Below are 27,903 nucleotides of genomic sequence, written 5' to 3' on the forward strand. Positions count from 1 at the left end.
CCAGGCCAGCACGATTTGAAATAGCTCTGCACACAGTGCAGTCGTGACCAGGACTCACCATCATGTCCTGAAGAATTTCCCTTTCTCTTTTTAAACATTTAAAAAATAAAAATCCAGACTGAATCTTGAAAGCTTGCACAATGTTGCCTGATCTGTCTGTCATTTGACTGGTCCGAGTAAAAGGTATGATGTGTTGTGTGTGGGTTTTTTTTTTTCCTTCAAGCTACAGACAAGGTTTGTCCTGCCAGAACTTGATTTACTGGCCCAATAAAATGTTGGGGGAGAGAGAGCTGTGTAAGCCCTTCTTACAACCTTAAAGTGGAACCTTCGCGGTCAGCCAACAGTTTCCGGGAGGAAAACATAGTTCAGCACACGGCGGTGCTTTTGGGGGACTACTCCGGTGAGACACCGCGGCTGTTGCTGTCGTTCGCGGACGGACCCAGGAGCCGGGTCCCGCGCTATGTTCGCTGGGCTGCAGGAGCTCGGGGTGGCCAATGGGGAGGACTTAAAGGAGACACTGACCAACTGCACGGAGCCGCTCAAGGCCATCGAGCAGTTCCAGGTGGGTGGAATCTCCTTGTTGCCATGGAGATGCGCCGCGGCGAAATCCCGAGTTGGACAGCCCCGTTTCCTTTGTTTGGTGCAAGCTTTAATAGTGTGAAGAAGACGGTGTCTCTGAGCCTGTGCAGAGTGCTTTCACCGTTTTGCCTCTTAATAAAATGCAGTGCATAGCCATCCGCCTTTCCATCCGTATCTTGACATGCATATAAGTTAGGGTTGGTCTTTCCAGGGAAAGGACTGTGCAGGTAGGAAAATAATCACCGAGGAGGAGCAATATTATTATCCTCATAGCGCAGGTAAGGGGACTCAGGCTGACAAACAACTGCTTGAGATGACATCTGAACCAGCAGCATTCTGGATCAGGCCTTAAGTCCTTTAACTATAACATGACACTGATATATATTTATTGCATATATTTCCTAGAACTTATCCTGTTCAGATGGTGACCAGATCTGCTTTGCTTCAGCAAAGTCAGTGGGTGCATATCCTCCAAACATACCCTGGAAGAATACAAATGTTATTGTTCATATTTTGTACCTTACCATTTCTCCAATTGGTTCATGGTAGTGAACATGGATGTGGCTTTGTCCACTGTATCATCACAGTTACCCAGATTAGGCTGAAAAAAAGAGTGATTGATTCAAGATTGCATAGTGGGGATATTTCTAGCCAAAGTAAAAACTACGGAAGTAAGAGAAAATGCATTAGAAGTATATCAGAATATCATTGTTTCAGCTGTGAAATGGATGTGTTGCCAGGTCATCATAAACTCCATTTTTTCTCTCTGATTTTATCTTTGGTCCTTCTCTTGGAGAGTCAGCAAGCGTAATGGTTAAAATATCACTTGTGGAGATCCATGTTCAGATCTCCACTGGCTCGGTTATGCCACCCTGGGCTCCTTAGAATTAGGACAGGATAAATATGTAAAAGACATGTAAGACTGGTCTCTTTGATTTATGGTTCTGCCATCCCCTAAGCGTATGGAAGGACAGTAAGTAATTAGTATTATAAAAGACTAATTACAGTGACCAAATTCCTTAATTTCATTTTATCCATAGCTACCAAAGCATGTAGAAATTAATCAGTGGTTGGTGTTTATTATGCTCCAATTTTCCAGGGACAATTGTTTGTGTGTGAGAGGGGGGGGGGTTAAATTGGTGGCACAATTCATTTTAAAAAATCTTTCCTTGCAAACCAGTACAATCATGTGTTTGCAAAACCTTCTGTAAAGAAACGTCCAAGCCATGCTAGGTTAGATTTTTTAAAATTTAAATTGTATTCTGTTTTTTTGTTGTACTTATATCCCGCCCTTCCCACAAGCAGGCTCAGGGCAGGTAACAAACATCAGAAATTAATAAGCCAGTTAATACAATAGATTCTTGAAAACAATTAAAAGGCAAAATATACATTGTATCATAGTATAACCCCACAAGCTGGACAGATGGTAACAGGAGTCACAACCAAGTTAATAATACCAGTACTCTTCATGGGCAGATGAACAGGCCAGCCTTTAGCAGGGAGGCCAAATGATTGAGTGTCTACCGCCTCTGGTTGAGGCAGAACTGCTCCATTTTACAAACCGTGTGGAACTGCAGGGCCCTGATCTCAGGCGGTAGCATGTTCTACTAGGCAGGGGCAAGGACAGAAAAGGCCCTGGCCTAAGTGGACATCCTTTGAACCAGGGATAACCAGTAGATGTGATCAGTGGAGCTCAAAGGCTTCTGAGGGAGGTATACAGGGAGAGATGGTCCCTAAGATATGTCGGTCCCAGGCCACACAGACTTTAAAGGTTAATACCAACACCACCAGTGCAATTGGTGGAGCACTGGCTGAATACATGCTAGCATTTTGTGCCAGATGGAGTTTCCAGGTCAGGTTCAAGGGTAAGCCCACATAAAGTGAGTTCCAGTAATCTAACCTGGAAGTGACCATTGTATGGGTCACTGTGGCCATATTTTGGGTGAAGAGATAAGGAGCCAGTTGCCTGATCTGCCAAAGATGGTAAAAGGCAGACCTGGCAACAGGGGAGACCTGGGCCTCCGTAGAAAGCAAGGCATCCATGTCACCCCTAGGCTCCTAACCCTCAGTTAAGACACCAGCGGCGCTCCTTTGAGGGCTGGGAACCTGATTCCCGAACCTACCCCACCTCAGCTCAGACATAGGACCTCTGTCTTTGATGGACTGAGTTTCAGCTGGCTGTGTTGCAATCACCCACCCATGGCTTCTAAAGCCCTGCCCAGGATGGAGCTTTGTGTTATCAGCGTAGTGGTGACAACCCAGCCCAAGCCTCTATACCAGCTGGGCGAGGGGGCGCATGTAGATGTTAAGAGGCACTGGTAAGAGGCTCGCCCCTTGTGACAGTCCATTCTCTCTTGTGAAAACAGCAGTAACTTGTTAGCTGGTTGTTTGGGGAATAGAAGGGTTTGTTGACACCCAAGGAAGTCCAGGTTTATTTGCATTGTAGCAAATTGTGACACACACTGCTGTCCCTGCTGTGTCCCTTTGTGGCAGATTTGGAGATGTCTTTTGAAAAGAGTATTGCACACACTGAGCATGCCAGCTTTTGTCTGCCCCAAATGCAGAGACTACCATTGTGTCAGAAATAAAATGGATAGGCCCCATGCCAATAGCAAAAGCAGTGAATTCAAGGCATCTCCTGGCTATTCGGGCTCTGTTCTTAAAGGGAAGGTTTCCTCAGGTATTCAGGTAACCATAACCATGTAAATTAACTAAAAGAAAGGAAAAAAATATTAAAACATGATCCAGTGAGGGCTGAGCATGCTTTAGAAGTGCCAGAATGCTAAGTGTTGGGGGTGGGGTGGGGGGGTTAGCCTGCTCATGTCCCTAGATAATCCTGGAATAGGAGATTTTGTGAGAGATAATTGCCACTACCCCCGCTTCCGTTCCTCAACGGGCCCCATGCTTGTTCTGTAATAAATACAACCAGATACTTTGCAAGAATAAAATTTCCAATTAAGCATTAAAAAAAATTTTTTTTGAATGGAAATCATTGTTGGCAGTTCAAGTGGAAGCCAGCGAAGGGCAGACTGTTGGAGAATAAATGAGTACCACATATGGCAGGCAGAGGAAAACCGCCAGTGATGTATAATAGCACAGGTGGGAGAGCAGGACTTGGGCTCTTATCCTTGGAGAGTGAGTGTGGGTGTTAGAAGTTCAGCGGCGTGTGTACTTTCAGTTGTCAGCTATCATAAGCAATGTTTCCTTCTGCAGCAGAGGGATGCCCTAGTGCTGAAACAAAATAGCCTTGTGACATCTTCTAAAGCTAAATGCATGCAAAATGAAAAGATCTTCACCTTTTGCATTTTGTTGCTGTCTCATTTCATTTTTCCTTCTATGTCCATGAATGCCTGTCTGCCAATAGAGATCATGCATCACACATCCGATGAAATGGGCTCTAATTCTCAAGGGCTTCTGCCCCAATAAGTCTGTTTATTTCTTAAAGGTATTTTCCTTTGGTTTTATTGCAATGGACTGGTACAGCTGCCTCTGTTAAACAAGAGAAATTAAGCACTGGGGTAAACTCCAGAGAAGAGCTGGGTCTCTGAGGGTGGCTGCAAATTTTGGCAGGCCCTCCCAACAACCTCCACTAAACCTTCTTCCCTGGCTTGTCACAGTCTGTGGGTAGAGCACGATGCTTTCACACTGCTTTTGCCCCCATCAGCAGTGCCACGACTAAAAAGAGTGCAGCAGAATCACACTCTGGTCCCTCCAGATGCCTCTTGGTCAGCATGAAATGGGTGAGTGCTCCATAGGTGCCTGTGGCGTCACACAGGCCTTTAGGGGCGATCTGCCATCCCTGATGAGTGCATCTCTGGCGACGGGCCCTGTGCCAAGGTTTGGCAGATGCCCCCACTATATTGCCCGTTGATGGCAGCTCTACTGGTTAGGTGCACCCTCTTGGCTTGGAAGATCTGCCTCTTAATATGGGGTTGGTGCTTCTGCAGCGGAGGTTAAGGAACAATGCTGCTTTATTTGCAATAAAATATATGCAAAAAAAACCCTATTCTGTTAGAACCCTGTTTTAACTGATTCTTTCTCTCTGGCCGTCCCTCAATCACTGTGAAGTTGAAATTTCAACAGCTCAAGGCCTAGAAACCACACTGTTTAAATGGCACGTCTGACAGAGAAGGGACTCCTGGTGTTTTCTCTAAACTGTTTAAATTGTCAGCCTAGCACAGCAAGAGGCTTAGCACCCAATTGTTAGAGCTCCAAGAGGATATAATTGATAGAACAAAGTTGGAATCCAGTAGCACCTTTAATACCAAAAAGTTTTGTTCAGAATGTGGGTGGTAGTAAGCTAAAGAAATCAGTTTTGGAGAAGCAGTTATTTCAGTCAGTTTGGACTTTTCATTGGCTGTTTGTCAAGGGAGAACTAAAAGGAACAAAAAGCGGAATAAAATGTTCAAAGGTACAGATGTGGATGACCCAGAAAACATTTCTTGAAGAAATTTTTATCTGAAAGCAGGTTGCAGTCATTGAGGATGTTATCTGTTGCCTTTTTCATCTTACTATCCCAGCCTGTCTTTTGGATCTCGAGCATCTAGTTAATCCAGGTATCAGGCAGAGAAGTCCAGTCAACCTCACTGTTAATGGATATGAAGGTGGGAGGATCCTGGTACTCCAGAGGGGCGGAGACGGTTGTCAGGATACAAGGCTGCTATCAATCCATCTATCTCTGGTTTTGTTGGATCTTCTCCAGGACCTACTAGCTGTAACTTCAGATGTCAGGGACTGAACCTGTGACATGTCCCATGCTAAGCACATGTACTACTACTGAACTATGAGCCTATTAAGATCTGGATGGCTCTTTTTTTTTTTTAAAGATGACATAAGACATGATTGTTTGTGTAGGAGATGGACGTTCTAGTGTCTCATACAGTCACTATAAGAATTGTAGTGCTCTGAAAACCTATAGATCTTACATGAGCTATGTATGTGTGTGGGGATTTTTAAAAACGCAGGGTGGAAGTAATTGGATCCAGTTATCCACTGCTATCTCTGTTGTGCTTTAGCTTTACATTTCAACTGAGTTTTAATGTGAATTCCCATTCAAAGACTTGCCCCTCACTCTGGTCTGACTTGAAGATACATATTTGGGGAGGGACGGTGGCTCAGTGGTAGAGCATTTTCTTGGGAAGCAGAAGGTCCCAGGTTCAATCCCTGGTATCTCCAAAAAAGGGTCCAGGCAATTAGGTGTGAAAAACCTCAGCTTGAGACCCTGGAGAGCTGCTGCCAGTCTGAGTAGACAATACTGACTTTGATGGACTGAGGGTCTGATTCAGTATAAGGCAGCTTCATATGTTCATATTTTGGATCTGGGGTGTGCCCACTGGCAATTTATCAACTCAGATAATCTTGAACACTTGTTCTAAGTTGATCTATATGCAGCAGAACTGTATGATATTACTTTTGGGGGGCTGATTCATTTTAAAATACAGATTAGAAGAATTTCACATTGTTGTTTTTTATTGGTTCATTAGATGTCTTAAGCTGTAAGGCTGCATTTTTAAAATATTCTGTAATCTACTTTGAGTCTCAGTAAGAAAAGCAGGCTATAAATAAAGCAAATAAATAAAAACCTCCCCGTACATAGAAAACTAGCTCTTCAGGGAGAAGGCTGGCCTAGAACTCTACTTTCTTCCATGCTAGTTTTCTACGTAATGGGGGATATCTCTGAATGGAGTGTTGAGAGCATGAGCTGTTCCTGTCTCCTAGTCTAAAATATTTTCTAGACTCTAGAAAGCCACACCATATGACTTGCCTGCATCTTTAGGTTGGCCCTCATTGTGGGTATTAAGAAATATATGAACTATTTCCTGCCAACTGTCTTGATATTGACAGACGGAAAATGGCATCCTGCTGCCCTCTCTCCAGTCTGCTCTGCCATTCCTGGACCTCCACGGCACACCCCGTCTGGAGTTCCACCAGTCTGTGTTCGATGAGCTGAGAGAAAAGTTGCTGGAAAGAGTCTCTGCCATTGCCTCTGAAGGAAAGGCTGAAGAAAGGTATGTTATTAAATACCGCAATGGAGAGCATGTGGCTCAGAAGTCATAATAAATGGCTGCTAACCGTTATTTGGGTTCCAGCCTATGTTTTGTGTCCGAGACATACACAGAGCACACTGTGGTTTGTGTTTCTTGCCTCTTTGGCCGTCTCTGTTCAGAATCCTTGGATGCTATCCCAAACTGTTTATCCTTGCCTGTGTGCCCTCCCATATGACTGCATCCCATAATAAATTTTTTTGGGGGGGGAGATTCTTCTGTAACATAATGGATGGAACATATGCACCACAGCAGATCACTGATCAGATCTCCAGATGGTCATTTTCTTTAACTTGAAAGCAGCCGTGGGGGTGGAAACAAGGGTGTGGGAAGGCAGGAGGAAGGAACGCTTTGGCGAACTGCCAGCAAGAGCTGTCAGAACGGTTTGTCTTCTTCTGGCTCTAGACTTGCTTCTCTGTGGTCAGGGACCATCCAAAGGCAAAGGAGCATTGCGGTGATTCAGACATCATGCCGCAGCCCAGCTTGTCCAAACTGTTATTTGCAAACCATTTTTTACTCATGCTTTGATAGTATTTGTTCTCTTTTAAACCATAGTTTAATGGTTCGGTCACCAAAATAAACCACGGTTGGGCAGGTACACTTTGCCATCAGGACTGGACCATGGCTTTATCTTCCTATCAGATTTGCAGCGCTGCTAAAACAGCTTTTGTTCTTGCACAATCCAGATACAAAAAGCTGGAAGATCTCCTGGAGAAGAGCTTCCCCTTGGTCAAAATGCCATCCATACAACCCGTGGTGATGTGCGTCATGAAACATCTGCCCAAGGTAGAGAATGTAATGGCTGCTGTTTTATCTTTGTTACTGCTGTGTCTTATTCAGCACTGCCTGTGTTCTACCCAGGGTCACAAATCAGTGTCCTGTATAGAATTCTAAGGCCCTGTTCAGATGCACAGTATAATCAGAAGTCGCTGCTGTTTCCTTCTGGATTTAAAGTGGCTGATCAGACAGCAACATCTGCCTCCCGGTATTAACTCATGGTAGCCCCCCCCCCCCCCATCCTTCTCGGAACCGGATTATTTTGTTACCTGCTCCTTTGCAGTGTTTTTTCAGTTCTCCGGTTTCACCTTATAGTTTTCTCCGTCTGCATAGTTGTGCTGCGATATTAACGGACTTCCAGATGTCTGAAGGCTGTCCCAGAGCAAAAGGAACCTCAGACATCCGGTTTACGGTCGTCATTTTTTTTTACTACTTAGCGACGTGCGCATAACTGGATAACCACATAATATTTTAACCTATGGGCATGCACATAATGCACACATGCGCATAATAGTGGAGGGAAAAAAAGAACTGCATGGTGCTGTCGTGTGGACAGCAGAAGACGGTTTCACCATGGAGTGATTCGAATTGCAGTATGGTAGTCTGATTGATAATATCCGGAACAAAGATATTCGGAACAGAACCAGGTCAGTTTAACCCGGACTTAACACGCTATGTGAACAGGGCCTAAAACTCCTATTTAAAAATGTATAGTTCTATCTCTGGAAGTTGCACAGTTGTGCTTGATCCTAGTGGCAGGGTGTTCCACGGTTATACAGGAATTGTGATCCTGTTTGTTTTATTAATCTGCTTATTTATCCTGCTTTTCAGCCCCCATTTTAAAAAGTACTCAGCGAGAGGCTTTTCAGCAAGGCCCTGATGCTCAGACTGGGGTCTGGATTTTGGTTTGTTGAGAGCTTGGACGCTGCTTCTGTTTCCTCCAATGGCCTCCTTGGTGACAGCTGGAAACCGGAAGGAGGGGAGCTCATTGATGGAGGTGGATGCCAGCATGATGAAAGGGTCCTTGGCTGTCTCTCCCTAAAACACAGCCCAGCCAGTGCTTCCTGTTGGCTGGATGCCACAGTAGGCGATTGGCAAAGGAAGGCAAGGTCTTTCATTAGTGGTCTTGAAACTGAGGAGCACTTGCTCAGTTTCCAGGAGATGGAGAAACGTTGACTGCGGTTTGACATGATAGAGGTTTACAAGATTATGCATGGGATAGAGAAGGTAGAGAAAGAAGTGCTTTTCTCCCTTTCTCACAATACGAGAACTCGTGGACATTCAATGAAATTGCTGAGCAGTCAGGTTAGAACTGATAAAAGGAAGTGCTTCTTCACCCAAAGGGTGATTAACATGTGGAATTCACTGCCACAGGAGGTGGTGGAGGCTACAAGCATAGACAGTTTCAAGAGGGGATTGGATAAGCATATGGAACAGAGGTCCATCAGTAGCTATTAGCCAGTCTATTGTTGGAACTCTCTGTCTGGGGCAGTGATGCTCTGTATTCTTGGTGCACAGTGGGAGGACTTCTAGCCCCACTGGTGAACCTCCTGATGGCACTTGTTTTGTTTTTTTTTGGCCACTGTGTGACACAGAGTGTTGGACTGGATGGGCTATTGGCCTGATCCAACACGGCTTCTCTTATGTTCTTATGATGGCACGATTCCACAGAAAGTTCAAAAACCTCAGTTTTCAGTGTCAGCTGGATCTTTAGGGTTTTTCCAGCCCAGTAGTTGCAGTCTCAGTGTCAGGGTTTGTTGTCATTGGGTACGTTCTGAGGCTCAGATCCTGGAAATCAAAACAACTGCAACTTGGAGTAGTGAACAAGCGCTGGGACCGAAACGATCCAAGTCTCTCCGTTTGCTGTTGCTGGAGGTCAGCTTCAGGGGCTGACTTGTGCTGACATTCACCTGTTCCCTATCACCGAGTGTGGTTGCCTGCAGGTTCCCGAAAAGAAGCTGAAGTTGGTGATGGCGGACAAGGATCTGTACAAAGCGTGCGCCGTGGAAGTGAAGCGCCAGATCTGGCAGGATAACCAGGCCCTGTTTGGTGACGAGGTGTCCCCCTTACTGAAGCAGTACATCCTGGAGAAGGAGAACACTTTGTTCAGCAGCGACCTCTCTGTCTTGCACAACTTCTTCAGCCCGTCCCCCAAAATGAGACGCCAGGGAGAGGTAAGAGCCAGGGATGTGAGCCGTGTTGGTACACTGGAGCGTTTAGATTGGAAACCCCCATTCTCATCCCTGCTTGGCTATGAAACGCGAGGTCAAAGTGGATGAGGCAGAAGATGCGTGGGCATTTTATCATTTAGAGTTTATCGATCTTTAGCATTTATGACCCTGCAAGTGCTGCCAGCCAGGACGAAGTTAGCTCTGAACCACGGCCAAGCTTTCTCTCATCAAGAAAAGAAGAGCGTACCAAGCATGGAGCAAACAATAAGAGACAATTGATTCAACTCTGAGCAATGTTACCTCTAAGCTGCGGAGCCTTGTGAGCAAAAATTCTATTTTGTGAGCTACTGGCATTCAAGTTGTGAGCTCCTGCATAAATCAGTGTGCTCTGGGGTCATCCTTCCTGAGCGAAGACAAAAATGTGTGAGCTGGAGGCTAAAAATCTGTGAGTTCACTCACGCTAACTCAGCTTAGAGGGAACACTAGCTCTGAGACCCCTACGCATTTTGCATGTGCTTCATCTTGGGGATCTCTAAAATATCATAGTCTGGACAGTTTGTTTTGCTCAAATTCTGTTGCTGTGGGAACTGTTCAGACTAAGATATTTCAAAGACAACCCCCCCCATGAAGCATATGTAAAACACAAGTTGAATTAAAATTAATCTCAGAGTTGAATTATAATTAATTTTCCCAGCAGGTGTCTCTTGTTTTCTGCATCAAAGCTTTCTCTCAGACATCCTAGTTTTCCAAACCAACCATAATTTTTTTTAAGAAGTGTTTCACAGTTTGGTATAGTGGTTAAGAGTGGCAGACTCTAATCTGAAGAACCAGGTTTGATTCCTCACTTCTCTACATGAAACCAACTGGGTGACCTTGGGTCAGTCACAGTTCTCAGCTGTTCTCTCAAGAGCAGTTCTTCTCCACATGCAGTTCTCCAGTGTCACAATTCTCTCAGCCTCACCTACCTCACAGGGTGTCTGTTGTAGGGAGAGGAAGGGGAGGGAGACTGTAAGCCACTCTGAGACTCCAAGTGAAGGGTGGGGTATAAATCCAGTCCTCCTCCTCCTCCCTCCTAACTGAATGATTGACAATTCATGTCTTGTGATAATCCAGCAAGCCAGAATCATTGGAGCAGGTTTGTGCTCAGTGTGGTTTGGCAGAATGTCTCAGTTGTGGCTGCTGCATCCAGCAAGCCAGAGTACTGAGGTGACAAAAAGACCAAAAAAGCCACTCCAGCGTCCACTTCCCCCTATTTCTGGCAACAATACTGTGGCCAACTGATTTGTGAAAAATACCCTGGGCTACTCTGGTGCCTTTCGTTTGTTCTGCAGAAATTGGCAGATGAAGCTTTTCATTGCAAAGAGGTGAGTGTTGCCAGCTGCTGATGGCTGGAGATCAAGTAAGGAAAGATCAAGGCACCAGAACAGCAGGATGTTGGCAGCCCTGGGCTGCCAGCCTGCTCCCAGGACTGCTATGAGATTGATAAAAAGCTGCACGAACGTTGGCAGAGTGGCATAGCACGACACCCAGTAAACAAGATCTGTTACAAAGCCAGATGTATGTCTGGCAGTGATTGGGCCAGGTGCTTTAATTGGTATTTTTGGAGGAAAGTCACTGCTGTGGGGAAACGGCTCAGGCACTGAAGGTCTCTCATCTCTCTCTGGGGCGCAGGTGGTTCAGAAGCTCACGCAGATGATTGGGAAGAACGTGAAGCTCTACGACATGGTCCTGCAGTTCCTGAGGACCTTGTTCCTCCGCACGCGGAACGTCCACTACTGCACCTTGCGGGCAGAGCTCCTGATGTCGCTGCACGACTTGGATATCAGTGAGATCTGTACAGTGGACCCCTGCCACAAGGTACCACAGATCTCAAAGCTGATTGTGGGCACAAAATCCTCTTGCTTTGAAGAGATGCTGATTTATTCCTTCCTTCTTTCCTAAAATAATTTCTTCTCTGCATAAATGGACTCTCAGATTGGGGTTGTGACATATTTAAGAACAAAAGCCACAGAATTACACTTTTTTGTAATGAAAACCCCAAGCCATGAGCTAAATTGATGTTCCAAAGCTGTAGCTCAGTTTTTTTCAGGCAGCCATTCCTAGAAAATATGTATTAAATCTATCTTGGGTACACACCATTTAATTCAGCATGCTTTTTTCTTGTTTTTTTTAACTAAATGTTTCAGCTCAGTTTCTTTTGGCTGGTGGAAAAAAAACCTTCTGAGCTATTGTTGGTTCCAGGTCTGGAAAGGCTGAACAGACCATTGAACACATGAAGCTGCCTTATACTGAATCAGACCTTCAGTCCATCAAAGTCAGTATTGTCTACTCAGACTGGCAGCAGCTCTCCAGCTCGTGAGGTTTTTCATGCCTATTTGCCTGGACCCTTTTTAGTTGGAGATGCCGGGGATTGAACCTGGGAACTTCTGCTTACCAAGCAGATGCTCTACCACTGAGTCACCATCACTCCCCATACCAAGTCAAATCATTGGCTCACTTAGCTCAGAACAGTCTGACTGCCTGACCGGCCGCAACCCTGCAAGGTCTCAGTTAGAGGTCTTACCTGGCTCAGCTACTTGAGATCTTCCTAATGAATATACAGGCCGGGGGTGGGTGGAGAATCCAATCTGGGACCTTCTAAATATAAAGCATGTGTTCTGCTGCTGAGCTACAGATCAGCCTATTACCTCATTGGTTTTCTGCAGTTCAGAGCCCTCTAGCTGAGGAAGGAGAGGAGCCTGGGAAATCCCATGTAAACAAACCCAGAATTGTACATGTAACATTATTGTGCAGCAAACAAGGGAATTGTACACTCTGCTGCAAGAGTGAATTTCTGTGAGTGAATTTCTCCCCACTTCTTGCAGTTTACCTGGTGCTTGGATGCCTGCATTCGAGAGAAGTTTGTAGACAACAAGCGTGCTCGAGAGCTTCAGGGGTTCCTTGATGGCGTGAAGAAAGGACAAGAACAAGTCCTGGGGTGAGCAGTCTGAACAAGTGGCCCAACCCGACTTTGCATACTATCCAGAAGATCGCATTGTGCTGAAATTCACAAATAAACATCTTTTGTAGGACTGGTTCAGCTAAGTTTTTGAGTTATGCAATTCAGCCTGGCTATTAAGAGGCTATCTAGAGAGCCAGTTTGGTGTAGTGGTTAAGTGTGCGGACTCTTATCTGGGAGAACTGGGTTTGATTCCCCACTCCTCCACTTGCACCTGCTGGAATGGCCTTGGGTCAGCCATAGCTCTGGCAGAGGTTGTCCTTGAAAGGGCAGCTGCTGTGAGAGCCCTCTCCAGCCCCACCTACCTCACAGGGTGTCTGTTGTGGGGGAGGAAGGTAAAGGAGATTGTGAGCCGCTCTGAGACTCTTCGGAGTGGAGGGCGAGATATAAATCCAATATCTTCTTCTTAAAGGGTGGGGGAAATGTTTCTGGGAATGGGCCTGGGGTCAATTCCTGTTTTCCATCATAAGCAAATGTCTTATTTCTGCCAGCAGTAGAGCTGGTTAGATTAGATGTGTGGTGGGACATGGGAGCAGTCCAGGATGGGCTATTAGGTATAGTAATGATGAGAGGGGGGGGGGACTCATGCAGGAGAGGAAACTGGATTTCTGCCTTTGCTTCAGTGTCCTCCCCCCCATTCCCCTGCCATCAGCTTCCTCTCATCCTTTTTCCAGAATTCTGCTCCCTGTAAACATTGGGAATCCCGTGGGTTTTCACATCTCTAAATGCTAGCCATGTGGGACAGTTTTTGTACCTGCTTGGTGGTGCGATCTTTTCTACTGGACACAGTAGAGAGAGCCAATGTGGTGTAGTGGTTAAGTGTATAGACTCTTATCTGGGAGAAGCAGGTTTGATTCCCCACTCCTCCACTTGCAGATGCTGGAATGGCCTTGGGTCAGCCATAGATCTGGCAGAGGTTGTCCTTGAAAGGGCAGCTGCTGTGAGAGCCCTCTCAGTCTCACCCACCTCACAGGGTGTCTGTTGCGGGGGAAGGAGATAAAGGAGATTGTAAGCCACTCTGAGACTCTTATTCAGAGAGAAGGGCAGGGTATACATCTACAGTCTTCTTCTTTTTCTTGATGATGTAATGAGAAGGAGACTGTTTGAATTAACCAAGTTCCACCAATGTTAGCCTTGCACATTTCCCATTTGAAAAACTGTGTTAGTGAATCAGCTCTAGTATGCTGAACCCAGGCTTTCTGGCAGTCTGAAGTCATTTTCTTGCACAAGCTGTGAATCTCTGCTGGTTGTGTAATTTTCTGCGGTGTTTGATTTCTTCTCCTCAAGGGATTTATCCATGATCTTGTGTGACCCGTTTGCCATCAACACCTTAGCACTGAGCACCATCCGTCACTTGCAAGAGCTGATTGGGCAGGATTTATTACCCCGGGTGAGTCTGAGAAACCAGAGGCCTGGAACAAAGGATTGACTACATTATATCCCTTAAGCAGGGCTTTTTTTTGTAGCAGGAACTCCTTTGCATATTAGGCCACGCACCCCTGATGTAGCCAATCCTCCAGGAGCTTACAGGGCTCTTAGTACAGGGCCTACTGTGAGCTCCAGGAGGATTGGCTACATCAGGGGGTGTGGTCTAATATGCAAAGAAGTTCCTGCTATAAAAAAAGCCCTGCCCTCAAGTCAAATGGATGGGTGGCCCAGGCTTGCCTGATCTTCGCAGCCAAGCAGGGTTGGGCCTGGTTAGTGCTTGGATGGGAGATCGCCGAGGAAGTCCAGGGTTGTTACAGAGAGGCAGGCAATGGCAAACCACCTCTGCTTGTCTCTTGCCTTGAAAACCCTATGTAGGGGTGTCGAACTCATTTGTTATGAGGGCCGGATCTGACATAAATGACGCCTTGTTGGGCCAGGCCATGTTGGGTTGGGCCGAGCCATGCTCGGCAGGGCTGGGCCATGTGTGTACCTATTTAAGATTCGGTAGCAGAGATATAAATTTCATAAAGACCACAGACAAACACAAATGTATGTTTTAAAAAACTTAAAACATGCTTGAAATATTAGCACTTACTGTTTTTAAAGATGCTTTCTTTGTATTTCTCCCATGGGATCCAGGGGACTGGGCAAAGGAAGCTCTGGCTTTCCTTCCTTCTCCAGGGGACTGGGGGGGAGCCTCAGCCAATAGAAGGAAGAGAGGCTTGGATCAGTAGCTCTGCTGTGCGATTGAGAGAGCCTGGCAAAGCAAGCCATTCCTTCCCCCTTCCTTCCCAAGAGAGGAGCCTCAGCCAATGGAGAAAATAGAGGTTCTGCTCTGTAGTTCCTGTGCAGTTGAGCAAGCCTTGCAAAGCAAGCTGTGATGCAGAAGGAAGCAAGAGAGAGGGAGTAGGAAGCCGATTCCAGCCAGTTGCTCAGGGGCCTGATAGGAGCCCTCTGGGGACCTGATTCAGTCTCCGAACTGCATGTTTGAAACCCCTGCCCTACAGGGTCGCCATAAGTCAGCTGTGACCTGACAGCACCTCCCGCCATGATCCAAAATACTAGCTGGCCCCCAGGTGACAGCTGAGGGCCAAGAGAGGAGGCTTTGCAGTTGTGGAGCACATCTTCAAATGACTAACAATGCAGGCCTGAGCAGGGTTCCGCCCTTCTAAGGCCAATGAAATTAGTAGGCATAGAAGGAAGTCTTCTTACGATTGCACTGGAAGGGGAGGCGTTGTGGCTGAGCAGCTGGACATGAGCCTTGCATACATGGAAGCCCATCCAAGGTCCAGTCCCGTGATCATGATTCTTCCTTGCTGTTAATCTATTTTGGTTTTAAATTATTTGTGATTTGTTTTGTATTTCCTGTCTTGTTTTATCTTGAGCTTAAGACCATTGGTCAAAGATGCTAATAAATAAAAGGGAAAAGGTTCAGTCCCTGGTGCCTCCAGTTAAAAGGATCTGAGCAGTGGGGAAGATCTTTCTGCACTTTAGACCCTGGGAAATTGCTGCCGGATTAAGAAGGCAGTACTGAAATAGCTGGACTCGAGCATAAAGCAGCTTTGTATTAGAGGAAGGGTCACAGCTCGGGAAATCTCAGGTTGGAGGGCTGGGAAAGCCCTTGGAGAGCTGCTGCTAGTGGAAGGCTAAGTAGACCCAGACTGCGACTGAGTGCATTTATCTACAGGTAAAGGTAGTCTTGACAAGAGGGTAATTAATGTTTGTTGGTCTTAAATGTTCAGGAAAGCCCCGATCTTCTGCTTCTGTTGAGAATGTTGTCGCTGGGACAGGGAGCTTGGGACATGATCGACAGCCAGATCTTCAAGGAACCCAAAATGGTGATGTGCCGTTTGTAACTTTTCCAGCTATCTACATTGTCTAAGGCTGGGCTGTCAGTTTGCAAGTGGGAGGTCACTTGATTGCATGTCTTTTTTTTAAAAAAACATGCTATAATGGAGAAAGCTATTGTGGGTGGGAAAGCTGGAGAACCAGTTTCGTGTAGTGGTTAAGAGTGCAGACTCTAATCTGGGAGAACCAGGTTTGATTCCCCATTCCTCCACATGCAGCTGCTGGTGTGACCTTGGGTCAGTCACAAATTCTCTCAGAACTACTCTCTCAAGAGCAGTTCTCAAAAGAGCTCTTTCAGCCCCACCTACTTCACAGGGTGTCTGTTGAGGAGAGAGGAAGGGAAGGAGACTGTAGGCTGCTCTGAGACTCTGAGTGAAGAATGGGGCATAAATCCAATCTCTTCTTCTAAGCAAAAGCCCTTTTTCCTGACATGCTACTTTTCTACAACTCTGCAAGTGGATGAATAGCCCAAGGTCACCCAGTGAACTTTATGGCTGAGTGAGGATTTGAACCCAGGTTTTCCCAGTCCTAACCTGGCACTCTACCCATTGCACATCTGGCTCTCATGGTGTTGTAATCAACTGCACCTGTAATCTGAAATGGGACATCCCATACACAGCATGACCATATTACTGGGAACAAGACTTAAATGTAAAAATACTTGTGGACTTACAGCTGATGTTTAATAGTAAATCTAATTTTTATAAAATTTTATAAGTATTTATATGTCTAAAGTTCTCCTGAGCATCTCCGGGCTTGAGTTAGAAACAGGGTTAATAAAGGGTGCGGATCTTCTCTTATAGATACTGAATGGGTAAAGACCTCCTTTCACAAGTGTAGTTATGTGTTCTCATGTCCGACTAAGCATTTACCCATCACTTAACAAAGCTACAGCCAGAACCCTTTTACACCTGCAAACTGAGCTCTAGAGACACTTGTGAACTTCGATTCAAACTCACCTTGGATTAAACTCCTGGGTTATGCACGAGTTGAGACCCTTCACCAGATCACGTTGCTGCTGTGGTTTGCGGCTGGCTTCAAAGTACCGTGTCAGGTGGTTTGTGTCTGCACAGCAGCCATTGTGCTGTGGAGTCATGACTGGGTTATGCCTTGATAAATCAACTACATTTGTAACTGACATGCTGCAGCTTGTGGCTGCTTTTGCATCTGCACATTCAGCAAATGAAATCTTCTTCATTGCCAGAAGAGGCAGCAGGTTTTCACCAGCAGCACGATGAATAGGTCATCACTCCTACCTGCAAGTGATCATGCATCCTAGCTCTGCTCTCCAAAGAATTGCAGTCCACACTTCTGTCAGAATAGAGCTCCTTAGTCTGCTATTGTGCTTGTTTCCCTGAGCATATTGTCTTTGATAAATGTGGTGGGCTGAGATGAACGAGTTGTGAAACTCCTGGATGTTCCATGGGGCTCTTGAAATGGTTTCTGACCTCCTGTTTTCTTTTCTGTTCCAAAGGAAGCCGACCTGATCACCAAATTCTTGCCGACCCTCATGTCATTTGGGGTGGATGACTACACGTTCACTGTGGATCAGAAGCTGCCTTCAGAAGAGAAGGGGCCACCGCCGTACCCCAGTGCCATCCCTGAAATGTTTCCAAAGTGAGCTGTTTTGAGTGTTAAGCGTTTGCCAGTTGAATGGTTTATTAGCCAAGGCTCACCCTTCTTTATAATCTGACTAGATGAAGATGAGACTTCGCCTTAGATGGGAATAAAATTTAGCATTTAGCACTGCTGGGGAAAGTTTAAATCCCTTTGCATGCATAATCACATTCCAGTCCTTGCCGCAGTATCCCTCTAAGTTGGCCAGTATTATTCTTTGCATATTGCGGATGGGGGAAGGTGGGCTTTGGCTGAGAGACTGTGATTTGGAAGCCCATGGGATATCATGGTTAGAGTGCTGGGCCTAGATTTGGGAGACCCAAGTTCAAATTCCCGTTCTACCATGGAAGCTTGCTGGATGACCATGAGCCACTCACATCCTCTCAGTATAACCTACATCACAGGTGTGTTCTGAGGATAATACGGAGGAAGGCAGGATGAGGTTGTAAGCCACCTTGGGCCCCTGTTTGGGAGAAAAGCAGGACAGAAATATCTAAAATAAAATTGTAGCAGAAGCAAGATTTGATTCAGGGACCTTCTTGAGAGCCAGTTTGGTGTAGTGGATAAGTGTGTGGACTCTTATCTGGGAGAACCGGGTTTGATTTCCCCACTCCTCCACATGCACCTGCTGATACGACCTTGAGTCAGTCACAAGTTCTTGCATAGCTGTTCCTCTCAAGAGCCAGGTGGGCAGCCGTGTTGGCCTGAAGCAGTAGAACAAAGTAGGAGTCCAGTATCACCTTTAAGACAAAGTTTTATTCAGAATGTAAGCTTTTGTGTGTTCTAAGCACACTTCATCAGACAAGCAGTTTCTGTCAGAGCTCTCTCCACCCCACCTACCTCGCAGGGTGTCTATTGCCGGGGAGGGGAAGGGAAAGGAGATTTGTAAGCTGCTCTGAGACTCCTTCAGGTAGTGAAGGGTGGGGTATAAATTCAGTCTCTTCTTCTGTTAAACACTGAGCTACACCCACTTCCAATAAAAGGATGCAACATATTTGATTTGGCTCAATCCAGTTAGCTGGGCCAGCGCTGTAACCACACAGAAGAAACATCTTTGGTAAATCCCCCACCAGTTAATAATTAGAATCAGGCTGTGTTGGCCTAGGAACTCTCCTGTTTGTGTTGCATCCGTTCTGCAGTTCACTGGCTAGGAAATGTGGGGCAGTTCCTGATACATCTGTGTTGTTCATGTGGCAGTTGCTGCTGACCCTGTTTTGTATCCCCTCCTTGTGAATGATTGGAATGGCAACAGCAAGAAGCAGGGCCCTCACAGTACAAACAAGGATGTGTCAGGATTTTCTGTAAGAATTTCAGTGGGAAATTGGAACCAGGGTCTTTGAAGGACTGCCTTCCTTGCATAGCAACCTTCCCATCAGTTGAGATCCTCACTAGGATCCCTCTTGGTGCCTCTACCACTAGAAGTTAGGCAGCTGTCCACCAGCAATAGAACTTCTTTGGTAGTTTCACCTGCTTTTATGGAACTCCTTCCAAAGGGACGCTCGCTTGGTGGTGTCTTTGTTATCGTTTGGACACTGAACAGACCTTTCTTGTTCACTGGAGCCTTTGTTGCTTCAGTTGCTATGTGAATTCTGTTTTCCTTCCACTTCTGCTATAGTTTTTATCAGTAATGCGGTTTCTGCTGTATCTGTTTCTATATTTTGCAAGCTACCCCAGTTGACCTTGTGGGAGAAAAGCAGCATATTTTCCTCCTAATAAATACACTGATTTCATAGCCAGAGAGAGAGAAGCCTTTCCCTGTTTCTTTTGGTTATCTGTGCATGTTGTCAATGTTGCAGCTCAGTCTGTCTCCTTTTGTCCCTGCAGATTCTTGCAGGAGCACCGAATCGCCTGCGAGATTGGACTCTACTATGTTCTTCACATAACTAAGCAGAGGAATAAGAATGCTCTTCTCCGGTTGCTCCCATCGCTAGGTGAGTTGACTTTTCAGTGACCGCATCCCTTGTTTCCAGCAAAGCATGCTGCAGAAATGATCTTGTCACTACTGAGCCCCATGCTGGTGGCTTTGGTCTCCATTTATATAACCTTCTTTATCATTCCAAGGGACTCTGAAACATCAAGAATCCTTACAGTACAGTCACATTGAATGCTAGAAGCAAGGCCAGGCAGGACATGGTTTCATGGAATACTAAGATCTTCCAGGAAAATAACTCCCTTGTCCTTGATCTTCCTTGGCTGATGTTCTTTGGCGCTGCCCTTACCACCTGCAGCTAGTGAACTTCTCAGGCAAGAATGTGGAGTTGAGCAGCTAGAACAGGGGTGTCAAACGTGGCCTGGGGGCTGAATCAGGCCCCCCAGATGGCTCTTATCAGGCCCCTGAGCAACTGGCTGTTGTCTGCTTCCTTCTCCCTCTCTCTTGTTTCCTTGTGCATCACAGCTTGCTTTGCCAGGCTTGCTCAATCACACAGAAGCTACAGAGCAAAACCTCTATTTTCTCCATTGGCTGAGGCTCCTCCCTTAGGGAGGGAGGGAGGGAGAGCTTGCTTTGCTCTCTCAATCACACAGCAGAGCTAATGATCCAAGCCTCTCTTCCTTCTATTGGATGAGGCTCCTCCCCATCTGGGTCCCCAGGGAAGGAAGGAAAGAGCCAGAACTTCCTTTGCCCAGTTCCTGGAGCCCATGGGAGAAATACAAAGAAAACACTTTAAGACCAATGAGTGCTAAGGTTTTAAGCATGCTTTAAGCTTTTTTTTTTTTTTTAAGTGTTTGTCTGTTTGTCCTTTATAAGTTTGTATCTCTGCTATCTGATCATTAATAGGTACACACATGGCCTGACCTGACATTGCCTGGCCCAACAAGGTCTCATTTATGACTGATCTCACCCTCATAACAAATGAGTTCGACACTCTTGAGCTAGAACTTGCTTTAGCCCTTGGTGGAATCTTTCCCTTGCAAACAGGCAAGAGAACCGCAATGCCTGCTCTCTGGGATGGATGGGATACCTGGAAATCCAGACAACATACGGCTGGGCCATGGACTCCAGGGCTCTCATCCAGCTTTCAAGCAACTGGTGCAAGAGAGGGAAGGCAGGAGGTTGCTGGGGGTGGGGAGCAGGCACACATGGTGAAGTGTGTGTGGTTGAAGCTGTCAAGAGATGGAAGGAAGTGGCTAGGGGGTGGTATGGTATCCCCTGGAAAAAAACCTAGTCTTGCATATGGTTAAATACATTTATTGGCCCCACTAGCGGACCTCCTGCTGGCACCTGGGGTTACCATGTGACACAAGGGTGTTGGATTGGATGGGCCATTGACCTGATCCAGAGCTTTTTTTAATAGGAAAAAACCAGCAGGAACTCATTTGCATATTAGGCCACGTCCCCTATCACCATTGTTTCACACAGGGCTTTTTTTGTGTAGAAAAAGCCCAGCAGGTGCTCATTTGCATATTAGGCCACACCCCCTGACACCAAGCCAGCTGGAACTGTGTTTCTGCTAAAAAAAAAAGCCCTAACGTGATCCAACATGGCTTCTCTTATGTTCTTACTGTCAGTTTCAGAAAAATAATTTATCACAGTTGTTTCTTAGGTTGCTTTGGGGTTTCTGATTTATAAAATTGCTGCAGCCATGTATCTTGTAAGTAGAAAGCATTTTGCCAACTGTTGTGGCCACCCTAGACTGGGTTGGATCAGAACATAAGCTTTTCCTGAAATTTGGCTTTGGAAATCCCACATTAGCTTAAACATTGTCTTTGGAAAGACACCCTTTCCTGGGTACCATTCACTCCACATGCTGTGTTACATCTTAGAACCTTCCAGTACATTTGGACCAAGGTCTCAGGGCCCCCTTTATGTCTGTTTAAACTTTTACTTCCCACTGAACTGTTCTCATCTTACCCCCCATTTATGTTCTTGTTGCTTGACATTTTACACAGCTGTCTTGCTTTTGCTGATTTTATAAATGTTTATGCTTTGATTTTATTTTTGTAAGCCGCTTCAGGCCCTTTATAGAGAATGCAAATTTACAAAATAAGGACAACCAGGGTTTTCTTGTGTGTGTTCTTTCGGCATTTTGCAGCAGAGACCTTCAACGACCTGGGCTTCAGTGACATTTTTCTGCACCTGCTCACCGGTAACCTCACCCTTCTTGCTGATGAATTTGCACAAGAGGAGTTCTGTACCAGTCTCTTTGACAACTTCTTCCTTGCTGCCTGCTCAAGGTAACCTCCTCTTTCCGAAACCACCATGCTCGCCATTGGTGAATGTGAAAAATCTTGCACGCCTGTAGTGAAAAGGCATGTTCCAAAGAAACGGTCTATCTGAAATAAAACCAAGCAGTATATAGCGAAAGCTGTTGTGATGTTGGTTCGTTGTTAAATTAATGTGATATAAATTAGAGACTTGTGTTGGAGGTCACGGAAATGCTTGCCAACTGCAGGATTTGGCTTTCCTTCCAATACAGCAGGTGGAAACTGTCACACCTCAGAATAAAATTAGGTTTTGAACTGATAACCCACAAGGGATTTTGCGTGATCCATATTTGGAGGTCTCTTGAGTGCCAAAATGCTCCAGTCATTGGGCATGTTATTGTCAAAGCTGAAGGCATGCAAATAAGCAAGCCAGCAGGTCAGCAGAGGTCCAACTTCCAAGCAGGACTATAAACTACCCATGAACTGTTTAATCCACACTGTGTCTGGAGCTGCTGAGATGGAAACTACAATCCAACAAATGCTCTCCTGGGAGTAATCCACACTTGAGCAGAATTCTGAGCAGACCTGTTTAGGATTGCTCCTGAGGAAGCAGGCTCAGGTCTGTGCTTAGAAAAGGCCACTTGAGATTTAATTGGCTCTTTGAGTCACCTGATTCCCGTGGGTCTTAAAGGTGCAGGACACACTGAAGCCTGCCACAGAGGGATCGCACTATTGCTGCTTCCGGTCACCAGTTTCATCTCTGTTTGCACACTGCACAGGGAGTCTCAACAGTAGCTGAAGCTAGAAGTCATAGCAGTTTTAAGGAGTGTCTGCAGGCCACACAAGATGGTTTTCAAGGGCACTTGGCAACGTCTGCAGTGTCTTACTATATAATCCTGACAGCAGGGCCTGTATTTTTTTTTGGTCCTGTGAGCAGTAGCTAGTTAATTGTGGGTGGATTAGAAGTAGTTATTATTAGTAGCGTTAATAGTCGTGGATGCTTTTGAGTGGGCTGGACTGTAATCTGTTCAATGTTTATGCAAGCACGGCCTAAACACAGCCAAGGATATTGTCCATTGTATTCTTTGCTGAAAAATTTATCCCCATCCTTCCCCCACTAGATGGCTTTGTTGTAGCAGTGGAGGAAACTAGAAATAACTACATTAATTCAGTTGCTGACCCAGGTTGCAGAGATGGTTTGATATATAAACTGTGGAAATTTTCTATAAGCATTTATTTAGTGTTCTAGATAACAGTCACCTACTCTTTCTTTTCATAGTCATAGTGATAATTTGTGTTTTTCTTGGACATATGCAAAAAAATTCCATCAGTTTTCATTTTATCCATTGTTATTACAATTAACTTTCATTGTTAACATTCATGTTTTGGTTTCCGATGATTTCACTGGGAAAGCTTCTGTATCAGTTTTATGTTTCTTGAGCTCTCCTATCCTCTCCCTCTGACTTCCACTTAAATCTTTTCTGGTGTAAGTCTGTTTGACTTTGATGACTGGAAAGTGGTTACGTCAGTTTTGTGTTGCCTACTGTCTCTCTTGAACCATATCGCTAAGCGCTAGTGGGGGGAAAACTGAAACCAATGTAATTTTTGAAAATAGATGTTAATCAGTCCCAAAGAAGCTTTGAATCTTGTTGGATTTAAGTCAACTTAATGACCTCAGATGGTTGAATGCAGTTCTTCTCGGGGGACTCTTCAAAGCCAAAAAGGAACCCCAATTGAGTTCCTCGTCAGCCAAAGTAAATCCCCTCAGAACTTGATATGCATATCTTGGTCCTCTCCCTGCCTGGAAGAGGTAGGCAGCAGGTGTTGCGATCACCTTCTCTGCCCAGACAGAGGTTCTGGTCTGCTCCTCGGCTGAGAAGCAGCTCAGTCCGCCATGACCAAAACCCGGCAGCCCCACATGTATCCTGCTGTCTCTCTTGAACCATATTGCTAAGCACTAGTGGGGGGGAAACTGAAACCAATGTCATTCATTCAATTTTCCTTAATTTGGTTACTCTAATGACTGTAACAAATGCGACTCTTTCCATTTTGTTTTGTTTTTCATTTGTTTAGAAACAGTTATGCCTCCCGAATTTTAGGCAGCTGTTTTCTTTCCTCCTTGTAGTTTTAAATAGACCTTTGTTGGTGGTGGTTGGAAACAAACCAAGTGTCTCTTAATCCCTTCTGCTCCCGAACAGGAAAGAGAATGTGCATAGGCATGTGCTGCGACTCCTGCTTCACCTGCACCACAAAGTAGCACCTACACAGTTGGAGACCTTGCAGAAGTCGTTGGAGCCCACCAAACAGGTAGGCGGTGGGAGGGGACTCTCTAGTCCAGGCGCATCAAACTCATTTGTTATGAGGGCCAGATCTGACATAAATGGGACCTTGTTGGGCCGGGCCACACATGTCTTAAAATGCAATGCCAGGTAGCGGAGATATAAACTTTATAAAGGACATAAAGGTTAAAAAAAAAAAAGTAGTCCCCTGTGCAAACACCAGTCGTTTCCAACCCTGGGGTGATGTTGCTTTCACATTTTCACGGCAGACTTTTTACGGGGTGGTTTGCCATTGCCTTCCTCTACACTTTCCCCCCAGCAAGCTCATGGGTACTCATTTTACCAACTTCAGAAGGATGGAAGGCTGAGTCAACCTTGAGTTGGCTACCTGAATCCAGCTTCCACCGGGATCAAACTCAAGTCGTGAGCAGAGCTTAGTACTACAGCTTTACCTCTCTGTGCCACGGGGCTCTCTAAAAGACATAGACACAACTAAAGATATTTTACCAGTTTTGAGTAAGCATCAAGTTGGTGTGCTGCTAGTAAGCATCAAATTGGTGTGTCCTCACCGCAAGGTCCCAAGTGCAGAGGAGAGAACCTGGGTAGACAGAAAGCCAGTAGCGCAGCACTGAGTGCCAGTGGCTCTCCAGGGTCTCAGGTCTGAAGTCTTTCTCAAAAGCTACAGCCTGGTCCTTTTAACTGGAGGTGCCAGGGATAGAACTGGGACTCTCTGCATGCCAAGCAGAGGCTCTTCAACTGAGCCACAATCCCTCTCTCCCAATCTAAAGTCAACATGAAGGAAATGAAAGATCCCCTATGCAAGCACCAGTCGTTTCTGACTCTGGGGTGATGCTGCTTTCATGTTTTCACGGCAGACCTTAAGAACATAAGAGAAGCCATGTTGGATCAGGCCAATGGTCCATCCAATCCAACACACACTGTCACAGTGGCCAAAAAATGTTATATATATATATATATATATATACACACATACATACATACACACCCACACATATATATACACACTATGGCTAATAGCCACTGATGGACCTCTGCACCATATTTTTATCTAACCCCCTCTTGAAGCTGGCTATGCTTGTAGCCGCCACTACCTCCTGTGGCAGTGAATTCCACATGTTAATCACCCTTTGGGTGAAGAAGTACCTCCTTTTATCTGTTCTAACCCGACTGCTCAGCAATTTCATTGAATGCCCACAAGTTCTTGTATTGTGAGAAAGGGAGAAAAGTACTTCTTTCTCTACTTTCTCCATCCCATGAATTATCTTGTCAACCTCTTATCATGTCTCCCCGCAGTCAACGTTTCTCCAAGCTAAAGAGCCCCAAGTGTTATAACCTTTCTTCATAGGGAAAGTGTTCCAACTCTTAGTTGCCCTTTTCTGGACTTTTTCCAATGCTATAATATCCTTTTTGAGGTGCGGTGACCAGAATTGCACACAGTATTCCAAATGAGACCACACCATCGATTTATACAGGGGCATTATGATACTGGCTGATTTGTTTTCAATTCCTTTCCTAATTTTTTACAGGGCGGTTTGCCATTGCCTTCCCCAGTCATCTACAATTTCCCCCCAGCAAGCTGGGTACTCAACATGAAGGACCCCATTAAAAAAATAGAAGCAACCCCCACTGTAGCAAGGGGAAGCATGAAAGAGGCAAGGGGGAGGTGGAGCCAGGTGCACCTGGGAGAGCCAAGGCATAATGAGCCCAGCTCACAGGCTGGATTAAAGAGCTGGACGGGCCGGTTCTGACCCACAGACGGCACGCTTGACATCCCTGTCTAGACTGAAAATCCAGCAAATGCAAGCAGCAGTTTTGCCAAGAATGATATTATCTGGGCCCACGCTTGTTTGGATCCTGAGATCATCTGTGTTTGGGCACACACACATCCTTTTTGATTTAATGCGTGTGTTAAAAACACCCCCACTAATAGCAGTATTTAGCTTCCCGCTTGTAGCAGCTGGGATGAAGTGTGATTAATGCTTTTTTCCTTTTCCTTTTCTCCCCCCTGCACAGAGTAGCGAAGCTGTGAAGGAGCTGTACAGCCAGCTCAGTGAGAAACTGGAACTCCGCAAGCCTAGCCCAGCCCAGGTGGCTGACGCCCCATCCATGGACTTGCCTCTCCCAACAGTCCCCACCCCAGCTCCACTCTAAGCAGTGCAGAGGGAGGAGCCAAGGGTGAGGAGCCCACAGCTAGTTGGAGGTAGAGCGAGAATCCTTCAGCTGTCTCACGGAAGGACTCTGCCTTGCCCAGCCTGCTTAATCTCAGTTCTTGTATCTCCCAAGAAGACAGCTCCACTGTGAAGGATGCTTTCATGGGGACAGTTCAGTGTGTCTCTTTTTAAGGGATGCCTTAAAACCAGGTACAATTCCCTTTTTAAAGAAAGAAGAAAAAAGGTAATTTAATCAATGGGAATGATTTGTGAAACTTGATTTCCTTTGGCTAGGGCGAACAAATAAAAAACCCAAAGGCTTAATTGTTTGCATAACCTTGTACTTTGTGGCTTATTTTTTTCCCCTGGTTGCAGAACCCTTCCTTTTGGTGGTCCCACAGGACTTGGCTCCTGTACGCTTCACCGGCTGGAGGGTGGTCCATCTAGTGCAGTACTGCGCAATACTGCCTCTAAGCTGTGGAGTGTTGTGAGCAAAAATTCTACTTCAGGAGCTACTGGCATCAAAGTTGTGAGCTACTGCACAAATTTGTTTTTTCTGGGGCCATTTTTCCTGAGCTATGAGCCGAAGGCTAAAAAACTGTGAGCTAGCTCACACTAACTCAGCGTAGAGAGGACACCAGTACTGTGTATTCTGACCAGCAGCAGTTCTCCATGGCCCTCCAGTGGGGAGAGGTCTTTCTCAGCACCTGCTGGTTAAAATTGACTTGAATTTTCTATCCGGAGATGCCAGAGATTGAACCATAGACCTTCTGCAGGTAAAAGCATGATCTTTATGTATAGAGGCTTGGCATCTAGAATGGAAACCAAAAACCAGATCACTTCCAACTTTGATATGTGTGGGGGATAGGGTTGACAGCCCCCAGGTGGGAGCAGGTGATGCCCCAATTTTCTGAGCTCCTGCCCACCACTGGCCATCTGGCTGGTGGGGGAAAGCCCTACCCCCAACAGCCACAGCCCAGCCCGGTGCTCCCCACATGATGTCATGCAGAAATGCCACCATCATGCTGGGGATGTCCTACGATCCTTTGTAAAGCCCCATTGGGGAGATCTGAGCCGGATTCTGAGCAGACCTGCTTAGGACTTCTCTCCTAGGAGCCTCTTCTCCAGAGATTTAAGAAGTTGTGTGTAGCCAACTTGTAGAGGCACATTTTTAACAGTCTGTGATAAGCAGTAGCACTTGCCTGATTTGAATTATCTAGAGGGACTCTTTTTTTGTCTTATGATTGTACTGAGATTTTAGATTGTTGTGGCTTTTTAGATTTGTAAGTCACTGAGTTCTGCAGGAGGCAAATATTTCAAATAAGCAAAATAGATTAGTAAGGCTAAGAAACTTTCAAAAAGAATTCCAGTGAGCTAAGAACTGTGCCAGTGAATACCATAAACAGGTACCATGTTACCTGCCTAGAAGCTGAGCAAAACCCAGCCCTCTGGCAACCCTAAATGGCCAGTTGCTGCTTATCTCCCGCTAATTCCGATCTAGTTAATCTAAATTTCTGAGAGAAACCAAAATTCACACACATCCATGACCGGTGTTTGGGCAGAATCCAGGTTTTGCTTCACAAGACGCTCAGGCTTTCCACTAGCCGGCTCAGTGTGTTTGGACTCCTGTGCTCATATCTGGCTTTCAGCAAGAGGGTTTACTTCCCAACATGTGACAATGTGCTACAAGGGGGGCTGGCACTAAAACAAAAGCATGGGCATTCTTGTGCAAGAATCAAAGGCTTTTAAAAGCTCCGAGTTTGGCCTGCCTCACGCTAAGACTAAGCCACGCTCGGCTCAGCCTCGGAATGCAGAGAAGTGCTTTAAAGCCCCCAAACCAGATTGAAA

General features: G+C 45.7%; 1 protein-coding gene across 1 annotated transcript; it reads left to right on the top strand.

The window, feature by feature from the left end:
- The first annotated feature begins 358 nt into the window (after nt 1-358).
- Nucleotides 359-26,388, top strand: NELFB (negative elongation factor complex member B). Its single transcript, XM_060251137.1, has 13 exons — nt 359-562; nt 6,424-6,587; nt 7,310-7,409; nt 9,344-9,574; nt 11,243-11,428; nt 12,436-12,548; nt 13,857-13,959; nt 15,740-15,835; nt 17,320-17,462; nt 19,287-19,393; nt 21,494-21,635; nt 23,804-23,912; nt 25,919-26,388. The coding sequence occupies exons 1-13, from the start codon at nt 461-463 to the stop codon at nt 26,054-26,056; spliced, it is 1,734 nt and encodes a 577-aa protein (XP_060107120.1). The 5' UTR covers nt 359-460; the 3' UTR covers nt 26,057-26,388.
- The last annotated feature ends 1,515 nt before the right edge of the window (nt 26,389-27,903 follow it).

The sequence above is a fragment of the Heteronotia binoei genome, chromosome 12 (assembly GCF_032191835.1).
Source record: "Heteronotia binoei isolate CCM8104 ecotype False Entrance Well chromosome 12, APGP_CSIRO_Hbin_v1, whole genome shotgun sequence".
NCBI classification, from domain to species: domain Eukaryota; kingdom Metazoa; phylum Chordata; class Lepidosauria; order Squamata; family Gekkonidae; genus Heteronotia; species Heteronotia binoei.